This window comes from Lampris incognitus, chromosome 12, assembly GCF_029633865.1.
Source record: "Lampris incognitus isolate fLamInc1 chromosome 12, fLamInc1.hap2, whole genome shotgun sequence".
NCBI classification, from domain to species: domain Eukaryota; kingdom Metazoa; phylum Chordata; class Actinopteri; order Lampriformes; family Lampridae; genus Lampris; species Lampris incognitus.
Genome location: NC_079222.1, coordinates 51,592,275 through 51,605,020, shown reverse-complemented (window position 1 = coordinate 51,605,020; position 12,746 = coordinate 51,592,275). Strand labels below are relative to the sequence as shown.

At 44.3% G+C, this 12,746-nt stretch overlaps 1 protein-coding gene across 1 annotated transcript in view; it reads right to left on the bottom strand.

Annotated features, from left to right (window-relative positions):
• lrsam1 (leucine rich repeat and sterile alpha motif containing 1) overlaps nt 1-10,880 on the bottom strand; it is a 112,478-nt gene extending 101,598 nt beyond the window's left edge. The window contains exons 1-3 of the mRNA XM_056290978.1: nt 10,697-10,880; nt 10,335-10,466; nt 10,064-10,120 (exon numbers count right to left, since the gene is read on the bottom strand). Coding sequence (XP_056146953.1) covers nt 10,064-10,120; nt 10,335-10,406 — 129 coding nt within the window. The 5' untranslated portion in view covers nt 10,407-10,466; nt 10,697-10,880. The remainder of the gene's footprint in view (nt 1-10,063; nt 10,121-10,334; nt 10,467-10,696) is intronic.
• Between the last annotated feature and the right edge of the window lie 1,866 nt (nt 10,881-12,746).

Sequence of the window (12,746 nt, the reverse complement as noted above, 5' to 3'; positions counted from 1 at the left end):
GAGTGATGAGTATGAAGCTGGAAATTGAAGGTTTATTGCTGAATGTTATCAGCGCATATGCCCCGCAAGTTGGGTGTGAGATGGATGAAAAAGAAGAATTCTGGAATGAGTTGGACGACATGATGGAGAGGGTACCCAAGGAGGAGAGAGTGGTGATTGGAGCGGACTTCAATGGACATGTTGGTGAAGGGAACAGAGGTGATGAGGAGGTGATGGGAAGGTATGGAGTCAAGGAGAGAAATGTGGAAGGACAGATGGTGGTCGATTTTGCGAAAAGGATGGAAATGGCTGTGGTGAATACATATTTCAAGAAGAGGGAGGAACACAGGGTGACATACAAGAGTGGAGGAAAGTGCACACAGGTGGACTATATCTTATGTAGATGGCGCCATCTAAAAGGGATTGGAGACTGCAAGGTGGTGACAGGGGAGAACGTAGCTAGGCAGCATCGGATGGTGGTCTGTAGGATGACTTTGGAGACCAAGAAGAGGAAGCGAGTGAAGACACAGCCGAAGATCAAATGGTGGAAGTTGAAGAAGGAAGACTGTTGTGTGGAGTTCAGGCAGGAGTTAAGACAGGCACTGGGTGGTAGTGAAGAGTTGCCAGATGGCTGGAAAACCACTGCAGAAATAGTGAGGGAGACAGCTAGGAAGGTACTTGGTGTGTCATCAGGACAGAGGAAGGAAGACAAGGAGACTTGGTGGTGGAATGAGGAAGTACAGCAAATTATACAGAGGAAAAGGTTGGCAAAGAAGAAGTGGGATAGTAAGAGAGATGAAGAAAGTAGACAGGAGTACAAGGAGATGCAGCGTAAAGCAAAGAGAGAGGTGGCAAAGGCAAAGGAAAAGGCGTATGGTGAGTTGTATGACAGATTAGACACTAAGGAAGGAGAAAAGGACTTGTACCCATTGGCTAGACAGAGGGACCAAGCTGCAAAGGATGTGCAGCAAGTTAGGGCGATCAAGGATAGAGATGGAAATGTGCTGACAAGCGAGGAGAGTGTGCTAAGAAGGTGGAAGGAATACTTTGAGGGGCTGATGAATGCAGAAAATGAGAGAGGGAGCAGGTTGGATGATGTAGGGATAGTGAATCAGGAAGTTCAGCGGATTAGCAAGGAGGAAGTGAGGGCAGCTATGAGGAGGATGAAGAGTGGAAAGGCAGTTGGTCCTGATGACATACCTGTGGAGGCACGGAGATGTTTAGGAGAGATGGCAGTGGAGTTTTTAACTAGATTGTTTAACACAATCCTGGAAAGTGAGAGGATGCCTGAGGAGTGGAGAAGAAGCTTACTGGTACCGATTTTCAAGAACAAGGGCGATGTGCAGAACTGTAACAACTACAGAGGTATAAAGTTGATCAGCCACAGCATGAAGATATGGGAAAGAGTAATAGAAGCTAGGTTAAGAGGAGAGGTGATGATCAGCGAGCAGCAGTATGGTTTCATGCCATGAAAGAGCACCACAGATGCGATGTTTGCTTTGAGAATGTTGATTGAGAAGTATAGAGAAGGCCAGAAAGAGTTGCATTGTGTCTTTGTAGATTTAGAGAAAGCTTATGACAGAGTGCCGAGAGAGGAGGTGTGGTATTGTATGAGGAAGTCAGGAGTTGCAGAGAAGTATGTAGGAGTGGTGCAGGATACGTATGAGGGAAGTGTGACAATGGTGAGGTGTGCGGTTGGAATGACAGATGGGTTCAAGGTGGAGGTGGGATTACATCAAGGATCGGCTCTTAGCCCTTTCTTGTTTGTAATGGTGATGGACAGGTTGACGGACAAGATCAGGCAGGAGTCTCCATGGACGATGATGTTCGCGGATGACATTGTGATCTGTAGCGAGAGTAGGGTGCAGGTTGAGGAGAGCCTGGAGAGGTGGAGGTATGCACTGGAGAGAAGAGGAATAAAAGTCAGTAGGAGCAAGACGGAATACCTATGCGTGAATGAGAGAGAGGACAGTGGAATGATCAGGATGCAAGGAGTGGAGGTGACAAAGGCATTTGAGTTTAAATACTTGGGGTCAACTGTCCAAAGTAACGGGGAGTGCAGTAGAGAGGTGAAAAAGAGAGTGCAGGCAGGTTGGAGTGGGTGGAGAAGTGTGTCAGGAGTGATTTGCGACAGAAGGGTATCAGCAAGAGTTAAAGGCAAAGTTTACAAGATGGTTGTGAGACCAGCTATGTTATATGGTTTGGAGACAGTGGCACTGACGAAAAGACAGGAGGCGGAGCTGGAGGTGGCAGAGTTGAAGATGCTAAGATTTTCACTGGGAGTAACAAAGAAGGACAGGATTAGGAACGATTATATTAGAGGGACCGCTCAGGTTGGACGGTTTGGAGACAAAGCAAGAGAGGCAAGATTGAGATGGCTTGGACATGTGTGGAGGAGAGATGCTGAGTATATTGGGAGAAGGATGCTGAATATGGAGCTGCCAGGGAAGAGGAGAAGAGGAAGGCCAAAGAGGAGGTTTATGGATGTGGTGAGGGAAGACATGCAGGTGGCTGGTGTGACAGAGGAAGACGCAGAAGACAGGAAGAAATGGAAACGGATGATCCGCTGTGGCGACCCCTAACGGGAGCAGCCGAAAGTAGTAGTAGTAGATTTGTGGGCGCCTTTCAAAACACTCAAGGACACCTTACAGAACACAGTTAAAAAAAAAAACAGCACTGTATCAGACAGTGTAAAATCAAAACAAAGCAGGGTAGACAATAAAAAGTTAACACAACAGATAAGTATAAAATCAACATCTGCACAAAACTCAGTGAAGTGTGGGTCAGACTGAATATGCCAGTTTGAAAAGGTGCGTTTTGAGATGTGATTTAAAGGCTGAAAGAGAGTCAATGTTGCGAATTTCTTGTGGGAGAGTTCCATAGGCGGGGGGCAGAACGACTGAAGGCTCTAGTCCCCTTGGTAGTCAAGCGGGCCGATGGTGTAGTGAGTTGGAGAGCAGAAAAGGATCTAAGAGTGCGGGAGGGCATGCGGATATGAAGGAGTTCAGAAAGATAGGAAGGAGCTAAATTATTAAGGGTCTTAAAGGTGAGGAGCAGCATCTTGAAGTCAATACAGTATAAAACAGGAAGACAATGGAGTTGCTGAAGAACAGGAGTGATATGATCTATGGAAGGAGTTCTGGTAATGATACGGGCAGCTGATTTCTGGACCAACTGAAGCTTATGAAGACACTTGAGGGGAAGACCAAAGAGGATAGAATTACAGTAGTCAATACGGGATGTAACCAGGGTGTGAGTGAGTATGGCTGTGCTTTTAGGTGTAATTGACGGCCGAAGACGATTAATATTGCGTAAAGTATGCAGACTGAGTAACAGTGTTGATGTGGGCTTCAAAAGATAATGTGCTGTCCAGGGTGACACCCAGACTCTTAACCTGAGGCGATGGGGGAACTATAGAATTGTCAATAGTAAGAAAAAAAACTATCAGTTTTGGCCAAAGTAGATTTAGTGCCAACTAAAAGGACCTCCGTTTTATCACTATTTAGTTTGAGGAAGTGGTATGAAAACCAGGATTTAATTTCTAGCAAGCAGTCAGAAAGGGATGTGGGCAGAAGAGTGGAGGTATGCTTGGTGGATAGATAAAGCTGGGTGTCATCTGTGTAGCAGTGAAATTGAATGCCAAATTTCCTGAAAATGTGGCCAAGAGGTAGTAGGTAAATAATAAATAGGAGGGGTCCCAATACAGAGCCCAGGGGAACACCGGTAGTAGCAGGAAAGGACTGAGATCTCAAATTTTTAAGTTGGACAAACTGAGTGCGGCCAGAGAGATATGATCTAAACCAGTCAAGGGGGGTGCCAGTTATTCCAATTGAAGCTAATCTTTCTAGGAGGCTGTTGTGTGAGATGGTATCAAAGGCTGCACTCAGAACAAGGACGACAAGTATGGTTAAGAGCCCAGAGTCAGCTGCCATCAAAAGATCATTAGTGATTTTCACCAATGCTGTCTCCGTACTGTGCATGGAGCGAAAATCACACTGGAATTGTTCAAACAGATTGTTGTTAGTCAAGTGAGCATGTACTTGAGATGCGACTGTTCTTTCAAGCATTTTAGAAAGAAATTGTAAATTTGAGATTGGGTGAAAATTATTCAAATGATTGGGGTCTGCACCAGGTTTCTTGAGTATTAGAGTTATTGCAGCTGTTTTGAGAGATGAGGAAACAAGACCAGAGGTAAGGAGGAATGTATGATATCAGTCATTAAAGAGGATAGAGAAGGTAGACAGGCTTTTACTAAATGAGTAGGAAGGGGGTCTAGCTGACAGGTAGATGATTTGGATTTGCAAATAAGACCAGATATTTCTGCAACAGTTGGGAGTTTAAAACTACATAGTGAAGAGGGGAGCACAGGAGGGGAAGAGGGGAGAACAGGAGGGTAAATAAGATCAACTGTATGCAGTATTGTTTGATGAGGTCACTGGCTGATGAATATTTTCAATTTTGACATTAAAAAAGGTCATGAAAGCATTACATTGAGCAACTGAATACAGGTGAGGTGCGAGAGTGTCTGGTGGCCGTAAAATATTGTTTACCACGGAAAACAGGGTTCTAGTGTTCCCTTCACCTGATCTAATTAAATTTGTGTAATAAGATGATTTAGCTGTGGACAGAGCCTCCTTATAATGAAGTATGTGGTCATTATACATGTCTTTATGAACAGCAAGTCCAGTTTTCATGTAAAGGGGGGATGGCCTTTAGCTTTAAGCTGGCATAGTGCAGGTGTAAACCAAGGGGCAGAGTGAGTAAACAAAACAGACTGGGTTTTTAAAGGAGCAACATAGTTTAAAATACTATAAAGGTCATCGTTGTAATGAGAGACCAGTTCGTCTGGGATGGATAAATTGTCTTTGCTGAGGAGGTTATCAATTTCACTAGTGAGAGTAGATAACTCAATATTCTTAATGTTACGGATCGAGATGGAGCATGAAAAATTTGTTTTGGATCCTGTTAAGTTAACATGGCAAGACACTAACTTGTGGTCGGAAATGGGCAAATCAGATGCTTTGCAGTTAAGAGGAGTTACACCAGAGCAGCAGATCAGATCAAGTATGTGTCCTTTAGAGTGCGTAGGAAAATCAATATATTGCTGTAATCCAAAACTGTCCAGGCATGATGTAAAATCCCTTGTGAGAGTATTGTGGACATTGTCCATGTGTATATTAAAATCACCCAGCAATATTACATTAGGGGATAAAGAACATAAAAAGTTAGAAAAACAGAAAATTAATTTAAGAAATTGTTATTTGGCTTCGGTAGTCGATAAACAGTGGCTAGTAAGGTAGGATTTGGCCCATTGATTTGTAGGGCAATGAAACTCAAATGAAACATGCACAGGCACAGTTATGGAAGACACTTTTCACTGAAAAGTATTGCGACCCCATCCCCCCTGCTGGTGTCACAGGATTTGCAGGTGTACACAAACCCAGGAAGAATAGTTTGATTAAACTGTGAGAAGTCATTTGGTTGTTGCCACGTCTCAGTCAAGCATAGAAAATCAAACTTACGATCATTGAGTAGATCATGAAGTAGGAGTCCCTTGTTGGTTAGTAAGCGAATGTTAAACAACCCAATGGAGAGGTTATTTTTTCCGGTTTTGATGCTAGCCAACCTGGCTCAGTTGGCTAGTGCACTGTGGTAAACAGTCCGTCGGGATTTTCTTGAGGGACGAGGGAAGGAAGACCAGAAGGAACGGATTGGTTTTGTGTCATCAAAGTTGAAGCCCCGGTGGGATCCACGGTGAATGTATTTCCGACAAAAATTACGAACTATATCTCGGTGAAGTTGCAGTGCTGGTGGTGGCTCAGAGAGGTGGGGTTGTAGTCGAAAAAGTTCCGCTGACGTGTACTGAAGTAGCGGTGTTACTGGATGGAATATCAAAGATAAAATAATCCAGGTGAAAATAATCCATATGAACAGCCAATTGATCCACATTATTCTCGGTGTTCTACCAAACGTAGGCTCCGAAGTAGAAAGACAGTCACCGGGGGAGGCGAGGAGACCAGTAGCCAGGTATAAAACAATTGGTAGCCAAAAAACACACGGTATTGTCTGATAAAAACAAATGAAAACAAACAAACGTTTCTGAAATTGTAAGCAGAATGGGCTACTGTTCCTTTGGCTAAAGGAACAGTAGAGTCAAAGACAGAGCAAAAATTAGCAGAAATCCAGCGGGCAGAGGCGGCAAGTTTCACCAGCGTTCACCCAGCCGGGAGTACGAAATCTTAACTTAAATGTTTCATGTGTTTACTGTCATGAGCGGGAGCAGGAGGGGACCCAAAAGCAGACAGCAAGGACAGGCTGGGTTTGAACACAGCTTTAATCACAAAAAAACACTTACACAAAATCAGAAGCAGACACAGCGGGAAAGCACACAAACTGACAAGGCTCTGGCGACCAAGAGTCTCTGTGTGTCGCTGTGTGTGTCTCAGTGAGAGTGTGAGACAAACCGATAACGAGCCAGAGCAACCAAGGGGCATACATACCCAGTGGAGGCGGCAGGGCAGCCGCTCGGGGAACCAGCTTCGAAGGCGGTGGGGCAGCTGCTCAGGGAGCCGGCTTCGGAGGCTGCAGGGCAGCCGACGGTTCAGTAGCAGACCACCCGTTGGCAAAGACGGCCGACGGCAAAGGAATAGACTGCATACCGGCCGGGGAGGCCAGCAGCACAGCAACAGATCGCACACCAGCTGGGGTCTGTTGCTGTGCTGCTGGCCTCCACGGCCGGTGTGTGGTTTGTTCCTGTGCTGCCGGTCTGGGACGCTGAGGCTCTGGGACGCTGGGTGGTTGAGGCTCTGGGACGTTGGGTGGCGGAGGCTCTGGAATAATGGATGGCTGAGGCTCTGGGATGCTGGGCGGCTGAAGCTCTGGAACACCGGGCAGCTGAGGCTCTGGAACGTCGGGTGGCTGAGGCTCTGGAGCGCTGAGCAGCTTAGGCTCTGGAGCGCCGGCCAGCTAAGACTCGGGGGTGCCAGGCAGCCTAGGCTCGGAGGCACCGGGCAGCCTAGGCTCAGGGGCACCGGGCAGCTTAGGCTCAGGGGTGCTGGGCAGTTCAGATGCCGTCATGCAGGGCATGGGAGGAACCGGATTGACATGGATTTCCACCTGAAGAAAGCAAGTCTTTGGGCTATCTCAGGGTCCCGCCTCCAGAGTACGGTGAGAAGCCCAAAGAAAGGCCGGCTCTTCATGGAGGAAAGTGTCCCTCAACACCCCAAAATCCTCACACGTATACGGCAGGTCAGTATACTTGGTCGGTTTGTTCTGTCACGAGTAGGAGCAGGAGGGGACCCAAAAGCAGACAGCAAGGACAGGCTGGGTTTGAACACAGCTTTAATCACACAAAAAAACACTTACACAAAAGCAGGAAATGACGGCAGGTACAGACAGTTGGAAAGCACACAAACTGACGAGGCACTCTGGTTACCACAAGTCTCTGTGTGTGTCTGTGTGTGTCTCTGTGTTTGTCTCAGTGACAGTGTGCGATGAACCGACAACGAGCCAACCAAGGGGCATACATACCCTGTGGAGGCCAATCAGGGAGAATGGGCGCAGGTGCGCAGGACCCGTACAACCAATCGGAGAAAGGGGAGGGAGCTCGGGAACCAGACAGCCCATCAGAGAAAGAGGAGGTGAGTGAAGCCATATTAAGGGTCATTCAGGCACAAGGGCGCAGATGAACTAAAACACCAATCAGGGAATAGGAGAGTGCCGATGACCCAGATCACACAACCATGACATTAACCCTCATAATCATGGCTTCACAGCATAAATCTGATGCAAGTGGCGGTGAGGCATCGAAGAAATGGAAAACGATCACAATTGAAAGGAAAGTGGAAATAATAAGGCGTTCAGAGAGAGGTGAAACGCCAACAAACACTGAAAAAGCATTAGGCTACAGTCGATCCACAGTCGGGACAATTATAAAGGGCAAGGGGAGAGTCATGGAGTATGTAAAAGGCTCTGTCTCAATGAAAGCGTCAATTATCACTCAGCAACGCAGTGGTTTAATTATGGAAAAGGAAAGGCTATTGGTAATGTATACACTGTACATTATATACTAAGACAAACATTTGACTGACGCTAGATATGAACTGTACTTGTTCCAACTTGCATACAACTTCGACTTATGAACAGACTCAAACAGAACTCGTTCGACTGCCTGTATCCTGACTGGATAACACTGACATTGTAAAAAAGGTACTTTTGCACCAGTTCAATCCTAACATTAGCTTGTTTGATTCATGCATTCAACAACCCAGAAAAGTAAGCGTACACATCAACACTTAAAAACTTTTATCAAAAGATGGATTTACTGGAGCATGTTAATGGTGATATAGCATGTCTTACTTGAATCTCTGTTGACATTTCTATGAAATATTACTTCAAATGAAACCGCGTGGGCAATATACGAATAAGACAGAAAAGTGGTAGGAGTGCAGAAAAAAATATATTTTGCCAATTTTCATACCAATGATTATAAAATCAAAAAATATATAACATTATCATCTGTCAACTGCATATATATTTTCAGTGCCCTCACTCAAACATTTTGGAGGGATTACAACCATCCACTCAGAATATATAGTGCAGTGGCTACACAGCTGCACAGAAGGCTACGCCCTAGACTACACTCATCTTAAAAACGTAACTGTATGAATGTATATTTTTTCTGAGCGGTGTGAACATAAACATTTCATGTTTTCAAATCAGATTTGGGGCACTTTAATATGTGGTCCTAGATACATAGCCAATCCAGTGTCACTTTTTGAGTGAGTTAGAAGCCAGCTTCATGAGATGCGTTGCATCAAAAAATGTTGCCCCTTTCCCATTCTTGCACAATAGAATGAGATTGGGACAGTAATATCTCCAAAAATGGGACACAATGACTAATCACTCTACTAAGATATCATTATTCTATTCATCTGGACAATGGAGTCAGGTTAGATAACACTAACTAGCATCTTTACCATGGTTGGAGACACTCTCCAGTCTCTGTTTACCTCTGTTGAATTGTTTTGACTGGGTAGGATAAAACATTAGAAACAACATAAACATGTGATGAGGATGACGATACTTCTGTAAATATCACTGTTGAACGGTGCCACAATAGTTTGATAAAGTTTGTAATACGTTTCGACTGACTGCACTTACTTTGATCGGAGGATTTCTGTTTACTGCTGAGATGACAGCACACGAGGGACAACGGCTGCTACACCGTGTTTGCAGCCTGAGAAAATTAGCTGCAATAGGGCAATGCTTCACTGCCTCCAGCACCAAACTGTAGTTATAAAGCCACTTTGTTTTTGTCATTGTACAGTTGTTCGGTTACAATGAAATTTGTCTTCTGTATTTAACCCATCCTATTTATTGTATAGCAGCAGTGGGAAGCTGCAGCACCCGGGGACCAACTCCAGTTCTTCTTTCCATTGCCTTGCTCAGGGGCACAGGCAGGCATATTAACCCTTACATGCATGTCTTTTTGATGGTGGGAGGAAGCCGGAGCACCCGGAGGAAACCAACACAGACACGGGGAGAACATGCAAACTCCACACAGAAAGGAACTGTAATGGCCTGGGATTCGAACCAAGGACCTTCTTGCTGTGAGGCAACAGTGCTAACCACTGGGCCACCATGGTTACACAGTGCTGGAACATTTCTACTGTAATGCTGATCTCCTGTTGAACAGAATCACCACATTGTAGTCACGTTTCGAATGGATAAAATAACTTATTAATGGGGAAAAAAGTCATGGATTATGGCTTAACGTAGAAAATAAAATGTTTGTTTAAATGTTGGTGGTAAATTTTGAAGATGTTTTCCTTTATAAACGAATCACAATATATGACGGTTTTTCATGAGAAAAACAATCTGATTAACTCTATAGCCGATTTTTACTCCACATATGCATTAGGGCTCGACTGTCATGTAGCGAAATAATAAGAAACTTATTATTACAAGGACAAAACAAGGTGGTTTTTTTGCTCTGCACTGAAGGTAAGAGTGGAATCTTGTCACCCATAAATGCTGTGCTATTCAACACGTCTGCCTAACCGTGGCAAGTTGGACTACTCACCTTGGAGAGTTCACATACTGAGATGTCCAGAATGTCATCAGCACCAGCCTCTTTAGACTGCCAGACAAACCAGATAACAGATAGTTGGTTGTTTGGAAGTACTCATTTTCTTTTAAAAAGCCATACACAACCTATAGCAAGTAAGTTGCCCCAAAAATAAAGAGGTTGTTTACTGAAGCCCTTGCACCCACAGCAGGGTGTTTCCCCAGCAGTAAGCAAGCAACTAGTGATGCACACACACACACACACACACACACACACAAGCTCTTACTAGGCAAAGCTGATATTCTAGTCGTTTCTTGGACTCGTCACTCGGCTTCCTCCTCCTGAAGAACAGGGACATGCTGACAGCCTCTCCTCTGGAGCAGCGGCAGCTCCTCCGGTGGCTTGCTGCTGTTGGAGTCTGCAGTGGAAAGTACAGAGGATAATTCAGTTACATTGAACCGTGATGGCGTTGACAGAGCTGCCGATAGGAACACAGGCAAGTCACCGTGAGCTACGTAGCTACGGGCGGCTAGCTAGCTAGCACGCTAGCAGGGCAGCGGTGTGTCTTAACGTTAATAACAAGCGATAACAAGTTACGGACGCAGCGCCGACGGTACCGACGGTACCGACGGTACTGACGGTACTCACCTGCCCGGCCAAGCTGATTGTTAAGTCACGCTCAGTTCCGCAGGTTATCTACCAAGTTAACAATCGAGTCGGCAATGAGACCGTTTAACGCCCCCCCCCCCCCTCCCAACAATAACACTGACAGAAGCGGCTCACGCGGTGCTGCCTGTCAGTAATACGGCGGATTCACGTCGACGCTGTCAGTCGTCGTTTCAAGACCACCAAGCTAACCTGCTAAGGCTGAGCGACGTCTGCCGGGAAGTGACGCCTGCCGGGAAGTGACGCCTGCCGGGAAGTGACGCCTGCCGGGAAGCGCAGCCCCTCTGTGTTAATAAAGATTTGTTAAAAAAAACAAACCGCGACTGCGGCCAGAAGCGCTCGCGTCAAGTCGGCGTCACTACCCGATGACGTCATCGAAACCGTACTAATGCTGCGTCCCAGACAACTCGGGAGTGGAGGGTGTCTAAAGGAATTAGACGGGTAGAGGTTGCGGAACAGCGCACCTAAATTTATTTTTTATTGACGTGTTTAAATTCAACATAAAATAAAAGACTCACCTCTGCCTCAGGACTTTAATAAGTTCTACTCCAGATTTGATATTCATGATTTTTGTGATGAAACTGCTGTTTTAAAACACAACCTACTTAATTCTTTTTTATATATATATATTTATTGAACATTGTTCATATTCATGTACAGATTCTTGAAGAAAGTTCATTATACAACAAACATGGCAAATATACTGTGACGTGCATGGATAAGAAGACACGCTGGCCGCTGGCCGCTGGTGGGTCTGACCCTTTAGTCTAGCGGTTAGCGATGTCTCCTGCGGTGCGGGCGATACGGGTTCGCGTCCCGGCCGCGGCAGTTCCTGTGGTTGCGTTGTCCCCCGAATTCGCTCCAATACATTCCATCCAAAAATACATAGATATATCCAAAGTGCCAAAGGGAACAGTATGTAAACATTTCTATACAGTATATCAGGAAGTGCATAGAGATTGAATGTCACATGACAAATATACGGTAATGTATTATGAAAATAAGGGTACAAACAATAATAAATTAAAAACATGACATACACTAATTGAAAATAATAAAACATAGTCCAGCATGCAAGGGGGAATTAATAAAGTCATCAGTCTTCTGATTCAGTGGGAAAATGTCTTAACACCCCATAAATCTTTAGAGCTTTTGTATCGGTGATTAGTTTTAAAGATTTCAAGTATAACCTACATAAGAACAACACATTTGGGGGATGACTTTAAGTATCTATTTTTATTAATAAAGAATTTGGCTAAGCAGAGGATTACATTACAACAGAGTTCATCGTTTTTGTTTTGCAAAATCCTACCAAATGTTACATTGTCTCTAGAAATCCAAGTTGGAAAGGACAAAACCCTTTGCTTTATCCATTTGTGAACGTCAAGCCAGAACACAAGTACCACACCACATGAGAAAAATACATGGTCCCTAGTTTCTATGTCATTTTCACAAAATGAACATATATTATCGTCAAAACCAAACCGTGATCGAAGTAGTTATTTGGAGGGATATATGTTATTCATAATTTTGAAGTGTGTTTCCTTCGCTTTGGGGGGGGATAGGAAATGTTAGATACATTGTTCTCAATTTAATAATTGAATTTTTATCAAATTTGTGTAAAATGTCATTTTTGTTTTGACTTTCAGGGAATAAGTTCTCAGTGAGACGGTTTCTAATAAAATGATTATCACATTTTTTGTCCAAGATTAAAAACCCTTGAATTGACAGTGGGGCCAATCGTGGCTGTATAAGTTGGTGAGTCATTATATTTATTATCAGAGATACAAATTCTTTGGGGAGTGCTTTATGTAATTTAGTAAAGTCTGATTTGGAAGGCTTGAAAGTATGTTTTGTCTGGAATTGTTCATAATTTAATAAATTACCACTAGGATCCATTAGATCAACTATTGACCATCTATTTTCCTCATACCAATCTTCGAAGAATAAAGACTTGTTCTGATACAATATATATCTATTATTCCAAAGTACATTGGTGTGGGGTGAAAAGTTATGTACATATAACATTCTC